This window comes from Montipora foliosa, chromosome 3 (assembly GCF_036669935.1).
Source record: "Montipora foliosa isolate CH-2021 chromosome 3, ASM3666993v2, whole genome shotgun sequence".
Classification (NCBI taxonomy): Eukaryota; Metazoa; Cnidaria; class Anthozoa; order Scleractinia; family Acroporidae; genus Montipora; species Montipora foliosa.
Window position 1 is genome coordinate 26,145,031 of NC_090871.1, and position 7,500 is coordinate 26,152,530.

The window sequence follows — 7,500 nt, forward strand, 5'->3', positions numbered from 1 at the left end:
TCTAGTTTCTCATTTATTTTAAATCTTCATACATTGTTTAAAATCTATTTCATAAAAGAGAAAATTGTTTCCAGCAATATTAATTAGAGCAAATAAATGCTGTTTTGATCTGGTCGATTACTGTCCTAAATGGGAAGAAAAAGCTCTGCATCTGTGTAGAGATTCAGATGTTTGGTGAAATGCACAGTTAAGTTAAACTGAAACGCGCGCCAAAAGCGGTTACAAATATTTAATTATCGATAGCCAAAACTCAAACATTGCTCTTCCCTCTTAAAGGTTTTCCGTCCAGCGACAAGCAATTCCTATCATTAAAAAATTATCCTCCGTTTTGGGCAAGCAGGATAATGCTGTCTTGAGGTAGCTACATGTACTGTAGATTGCTTCTCCTAAACGTGCTAAGCTATTTGAACTTACCTCTCCGGATGCGGGTGGGTATCACGCTAAATGTATCACTTGGAAAAAATATTCAGCCATATACGTATTTTAGCTCAAAATTCAGAGCGGTAAAAAATGGTTTGCTCACCTTTTACCCGGGGACGGACTACACGTACAGAAATGCAGCAAATAATATAATACATTAGAACAACAGCCAGAGTTAAGTAACTGATTTGCATTTTTGAGTACTCCCTGATTATTTGTACTAATCTTTTCTTATCGAATAACAAGTAGGGAGCACTTATGTATCGAATAACAAGAGAGCAGCCTGAGTTTCACCGATAATACAGCGTGACAAATGTCTCGTTACAGCGGCGTAAATGAATAAACTGGGGTTTTTTTCTTGCTCACTCACGCCACACTATCGGCGATAATCAAACCAAACTAATGTCTGGCTCAGTCGCACAAGCGCAACAAAATGGTTGTCTTGCTCAGTTCTTGCCTTAAAACAGCTTTATGGCCGAATCGGGCCCGAATCTCGCTCACTCAGGCCACAAATTTTCGTACGGGATCCTCTGCGAAAAACAAAACACAGTACTTACAGTAGCCTCCTTTCACTGATGGACTGTAAACTAGCCATTTAAAATGAATCAGCCATGACTCTTGCAACTTCACATAGTAAGATCGACCTTTTTTTTGGAAAGTAGCAGTCTGAGTGCTTTCCGATAGCATTCTAGCATTAGGGACTACATGCTGGTCTAAATACTTAAACGTTTCATGTGGAGATAGAGTATGAAGGCGGACTTTACCACTTACAATATCTCCAACATTGTGGAATTGAGGAACTGTGCCTTGTATAGGGTATGTATCTGAAATAGGACAGATATGGAAATGGTAATGAATTTATATAGCGCATTTCCTATTATCATATTGAAATACGTTTTACAAGCAAGGGATCTATGGGTGAGATCGGACATCAGCATATGTAGGCATCGCTGGCAGCCGCTATCAGTCCATTAGTGATCTCACCCAGCACACGAATGAATGAAATGAGGCGTGTGGGTTCTTTTACGTCCCACTGGGTTGTGAACATTGAAGGGTTGTGAGCTGGGGCCTACGGTTTATATTCCTTATCCGAGAGGACTTGAAAGTCTAACCATTTGTCGATGTCATTACAAAAGCAGCATTTTCTCCTCAGATCAGATCCTGAGTTGCATGGCAGCCCGATGCTCAACCAACTGAGCCACCGGTGTGCGGTAGAAAAGATAGTCATTTAACAACAAAAAAAATACATTATACGCCCATGAGCTTTTTATTCACTGGAGTCCGAGTATAACAGACTAATTCCGAACATGTAGTAACATTAAGGCCAGTTGACATCATTTGTATAATTATTCTATGGCAGAACAAACGTCTGGATGCCCAGAGTAAAAATTAAAAGCTTTGGCTGGGCGGCAAACTGTAACCAGCTGCAGCATCGACTAATATTTGCGGTTAAAAAATATATATATATATATAAAGAAAATCTTAAAAGCTATGGATGTCTTAATTACAAAATAAAAATGTTCGTGAGTTGAAAAATATCGTTCATATAGCTGTCCACTTTCCTATGGGAACGTCTAAGGTATGATAAAATTTCGATAATATACCAGACAAAGTATCTGTTAAAATAGGTGTCCAAGATTCCTGTAGATATCTAAGCACTCAGCTTGAACATTCTAGCAATGTGTAATGAACTAGACAGGATGGCCTTTTGCATTTGGCGCATAATTGATTCACACTTGTCTCCTACAAGCTCTTTAATATTTTTCTCAACCAAAAAAAATAGCGAAAAATTTCCACGAGCTAATGTTCTCACCCATAAAAGCCTAAGGATAGGGCTTTACAAAGATGGTTTTGTTTTTGCCTGAAATTAATTTCATGTTGCTAAAAGAGAGATTTAAAAGTGGCCAAAATTGCACTGAAAATCAGCCTCTGGGGACCCCTGAGGGGCTGATATCCAGAACTCGGCTAAAAAAAAATCGTTGCGGCTTAAACTTTGGCACATTACATAAGTTGACATAAGTACTTTGTGTACCAATTTTAAGCGACCTTCGGCCAACCTTCATTTCCAAATCTGCCCCGGTTTCTGAGACAGAAGCTCTTAAGATGGTAAAATTCCTCGTAGGGTCATTGGGCACATAGGAATGTTCCACACGAAAATGCTTTCCAATAGAGGAAGACGCATTCTTGTGCTTGTCAACGCGTTGATGCAGATGCCGACGCGTGTAACCAACATAACCTGCATCACACAGGTCACATTTAAATTGATAAACAAGGGATTGTTGGTTGACAATGGGGGGCTTGACTTCGCGCGGTTTCAGATGCTGTTTAATCTTGTGGCTAACAAATATGGGCTGGACGGTCACTTAAATTTTCTTAAGTTGCACTCTTACAATATCGGCTGAAGACTGGTCCTTAAATGGCAGAACAACGGGACCCACTTTTAATTCGTTGTTAACAGCTGGTAACTCGAGAACAGGTTGATCAGAAGCTTTGGCTGCGATAAAGCGCAAGATGGTGGAATTAATTAACCTGTCTGGATAACTAAGACGAGAAAACACCATTTTGAGCCGATTACATTCATCGGAAAAGTATGACCAGTAGGATGAGAGGCGGAAGGCACGATCAAGCATAGTTTTCAATAAGCAGCGCTTGTAGCGATCATCAACATGGCTCTTGTAATGCAGCAAAAGGCCAGTGTTGGTAGGTTTGACGTATACTTCGGTTTGGATTTGTGTAGATTTGTTAAGGAGCTGTGTGCCAAGAAACGGAAGCATTCCATTATTCTCAATCTCCATAGTGAACTTAACCGAAGGGTGGCAGTGGTTAAGAGTCTCGAGGAATTTATTAGCTGATGCTATATTCGGCACAATAGTTAACATGTCATCCACACATCTCCTGTAGTATGCGGGCATCTTGCCTTCGTGCTCGAGGGCTTCCTCTATTCTGCACATAAAAACGTTCGCCATTAAGCGTCCAAGCGGGGAGCCCATAGCGACACCATCTGTCTGCTCGTAGAGTTGACCATTGAACAGAAACAGTTGGTCCTTTGTTGCGCCTCTTAGGAGATCAACCAGGTCTTGCTTACTGAGGTTGAGGCCGTGCGTTACATTGAACCAATCATTCATGAAAGCTTTATCAGCAAGAATATGTCTTGTCTCTTCCAGTGGTACATTGATGAATAATGAAGAGACATCGAAGGAAACGAGCATATCGCCACTATTGATTGTCAGTCCATTGCCTGATTTCATACGTTGGGAATCTGGAACCTAGTTGGGTTGTTTGCCGGACGGAAGTGGCGCGCCGGTGGCGCCAATACTGAATTTTATTCTCGAAATGGCGGACAGAAATAGCAAGAAAACATCAGGGTGGCACTGGAACTGTGCGAGTGCACTGTGCAAAAATAACTTCCGTACTCAAGGGGTCACATATTTTACGTTACCATCTGATCCTGAACTTCAAAAGGGCTACGTGAAAGTTCTCATGAACGAGAATGTAAACTGGCGGAAACATGTAATTTGCAGTGCCCACTGGAGCAAAGGAAGAAAATCCAAAAACCAATTGCCAGACGTAGTTTGTACTCAGGAGTATGCTGAAAAAATAGCGGAGGAAGACTCCAAAAAACCGAGTATCGAGCTGAAACGAAAACTTGAGTGTGCAAGGAGAGTGTTATCATCTATAAACGCAGCATCTAAAAATAATTGTACTCCCAGAAAAGCCCCAGCGAGTAGGACACCGCTTCCTTCACGTCCTGCTAAAAAAAGACGAATGTTACCCGAGAAACTGGAAGCAGAAAATGCCAACTTTAAATGTCAAGTTGAAAGATTAACAAAAGAACTCGACGAGAAAAGGAGGTGTATCGACAATTTGCAACAAGACCTTACAAAACTTCAAACAGAACTGAGTGCTAATGCACAATATTATCAACAAAAGTTAACTGCAAAGACAACGGCAATGGGGTTGAAAGAGTTTTCTTATAAAACCCTTAAAAAACTCCCCCCAAAAATATTTTATATGACTGGATTAACAATAACTGAATTTGATTGTCTGTTTGAATGTGTGCAACCTTTCATTGGTGCAATGATTTATCCAGATTGCAAAGAAAGTGAAAGCACATCACATCTAAGGAAGCTAGACAAAAAAACAGAACTAGTATGCTTTTTATCAATGTGCAGACATGCCTTACATCTTGGAGTAATGGCATGGATGACGGGTACCAGCTCATCAACAATGTCAAGGATATTTGTTGGTTGGTGTGTGTTTCTAAGCAGTGTCTTTGAGGCTATTGATATGACCCCACTGCCTGGTTTTGTGGACAAATTTATGCCAAAACAATTTGTTGAGGCAGGATATTATGATACTGCACTCATTGGTGATGCAACAGAAGTTTGGATTTCCCAGTCTGAGAATTATGATTTGAACAATATCACATTCTCTAGTTACAAGAACCATACAACAGGAAAGATATGTGTATGGACAGTGCCTTGTGGGTTTCTACTCCACTGTACTGAGGCATATCCCGGTAGTATAAGTGACTCAGATATAACTGACCAGTCAAGAGTACTAGATTCTGTTCCAAGAGGCAAAACTGTCATGACTGACAAGGGGTTTAATATAACAGACTCTTGTCATCAGAGGGGTCTCCTGCACAACAGGCCCCCCATGAAATTTAACTCCCAGTTTGATGAGACCGAAGTTGTTAAAAATTTTGACATTGCAACTCTTAGAATTTATATTGAAAATTACATTGGCAGGGTTAGCGACTGGCAAATACTCAATAGGTGCTGGCCAAGTGGTAGAATTGATTTATTGGGTTATTGTTTTCAGATATTTGCCCACATTGTAAACATGCTAAAAAAACCAATTGGGCCAAAGGAATGAGTAACAGTTGTGTGAAGTCTCATGCAAAATTGTCTTCAAAAATTACCTCTAAATTATATCACTTTAAAAGCTTTTAAAATGTTCTCAGAAAGACAGTTCAGCAATAACTAATGTTGTAGTTACAGTTATCTCTTTTCATCGATTCACTGATTTGCTTAATTAAACACAACTTTCTTTACCTGTTTTGCCATACTGTTTACCCATGACCTAAAATTGCGCAGTGTGTCAAAGGTAGGTATACTTCCTAAAAGCTGCTTTCCCAGCTTAGCAAGGTAAGTATTCTCTTCATAATGCCATTCAGTCACAACCTCATGCTTAAGAATATGATCTGCAATTTCTTTCATAACATCAATCAACAGATCATTTCTTTTGATGAAAAAACAATTAGAGATTTTTTTTTCTGGTAGGTAAGACTGTAAGAATGTGATCTGTCCCCCCGTACAACACATTTGGAAATTTCCCTGAATGACATGTGAGCCAGTGACTTTCTCCAATGGTGTGTCAGCATTCTCTGCCCTTGTCTTTACTTCAACCAGAAATGCTTCTGTAATGCCGTCTGGGCTAGCTCCATAATTAGGATCATTAGGATGTCGAAAAAATCCACAGCTTGACACAGGAGCACCTTCATATAGGAGAAAATAATGCAACAAATATTAATATTAAGTTGGGTATTCAGAAGTTTACTCTGGATACATTGGTGAATATGGTTCCCCTCTGGGCAAGGGGACATTATAGTGAACTCATTGATAAGTTACAGAGATATGCATCTGATATTTTACATGCCTCCATTGTATGGGTTAAGTGATTGCTTGCTTTGCCTTTTTCCCAATTACTAAAAAAATATTCCTGCTACTTACCAGTAAGTTTGGAGAAGCTTTGCAAAGCTTCCTTTTCATAAATATTGCCTCTTTGAAAGTTCTTAAATTTCTTTGGTTTGCAAATGCTTTCATCTACTTTATTATGTATGCAAAACCAAGATGAATCAAATTCTTTGTTTCCATTAAATCCAAGCAGAGATGGCAGTTTGCTAGCAGTGGTCACTCCAACACGAGTTGCTCGCCACTCTGAGGTACCCTGAGCTACATCAAGGTACTGTTTGTTTCTTGAACTAGTAGGTTTGACTTCTTTTAACTCTGAAATTTTGACAGTTATTATCTCATCCTGAGACTCTGTAAGCAAATTTAGCAATGTTTGGGTTTTTTCAGGACAAAAGAAATTTTCATTACAGACTGAGTTTGTAGAAATGGAATCACTCTTGCTAATTTCTTGGTTTGATCTGTCAGCATCTGAAGGAACCAGTGCACTGTGCCAGATATCTCCAGTCTCTGCTGTAAACACTGGAATATTTTCATCATAGCTGGGAATTTGCTTTGCATAGTCATGCTCTTTGTATACAATTTTGCTCAAATAAGCACTTCGGTATGAGAGGTGGCAATATAATCCAGATTGTTTGATTTCATATTTTTCCAATGTCTGAAGAAAATGACTTGATACATCCACCTTGGACTTTGATATTCCATCCGATACCTGAGCGCCCATCTGTGAAACGTCTCTTTCCAGCCAATCACTTTTGTCTCTGCTTGAGTCAACCTTTTTGGGTGTAGCAGCAACCTTATTTTTCTGTCTCCTTCGTATGGCCACTTGTCTTGCAGATCGCGCATTTCTAAAATATTTCAGGCGAATATGAGAAGCAGCCGTGATATTTGATTTGCTCCCTTTCGTTGGTCTGTGCCATTTCTGTAATTTCTGAGTGCATGTCAACGACAAAAAAAGCTCATTAAAATTTGTCAAATATTCTAGCTGGAGCAGAATTACAATTACATGACAACAAAGACCACATTTCCCTATCGGACACTCGCAGAAACCTTTTTGAGGAATGTTGTCTTCGAATAGTAGAGTAGCTGTGCGGGTTACTTCAGACGAAAAGCTTTTCAAAATGCTTGATTTGACGTATAGTTTGCTTCCATCTTTCAAAGCTTTTATAGTTTTCATTCGCCTCGAAGAGAACATTCTCTGAGCCTTCCGAAACTGGCCCAGCATTCCTTGTCGTTTGGATGATTGATATTTTTTGATGACTTCCTTTTGAATTTTTGGGAAAAGCAAAGCATCGCACTTCCATCCAGCTGTAGCCGGTGGAATGTCTTGCCTTAAACGAGCTGTTGAAAATTTGTACTGTTTACAAATGCTGTTTACTCTTCTGTC

The 7,500-nt window shown here is 39.7% G+C and overlaps 2 protein-coding genes and 1 pseudogene across 2 annotated transcripts; 2 read left to right on the forward strand and 1 right to left on the reverse strand.

The window, feature by feature from the left end:
* The window catches only part of LOC137994668 (mRNA export factor GLE1-like), an 81,049-nt pseudogene that overhangs the window by 4,555 nt on the left and 68,994 nt on the right, over window positions 1-7,500 (forward strand).
* LOC137994669 (uncharacterized) lies at window positions 2,784-3,410 on the reverse strand. The gene has a single exon (XM_068840274.1). It carries the CDS (start codon window positions 3,408-3,410, stop codon window positions 2,784-2,786), a length of 627 nt encoding a protein of 208 aa, XP_068696375.1.
* Window positions 3,754-5,298, forward strand: LOC137994170 (uncharacterized). The gene has a single exon (XM_068839824.1). It carries the CDS (start codon window positions 3,754-3,756, stop codon window positions 5,296-5,298), a length of 1,545 nt encoding a protein of 514 aa, XP_068695925.1.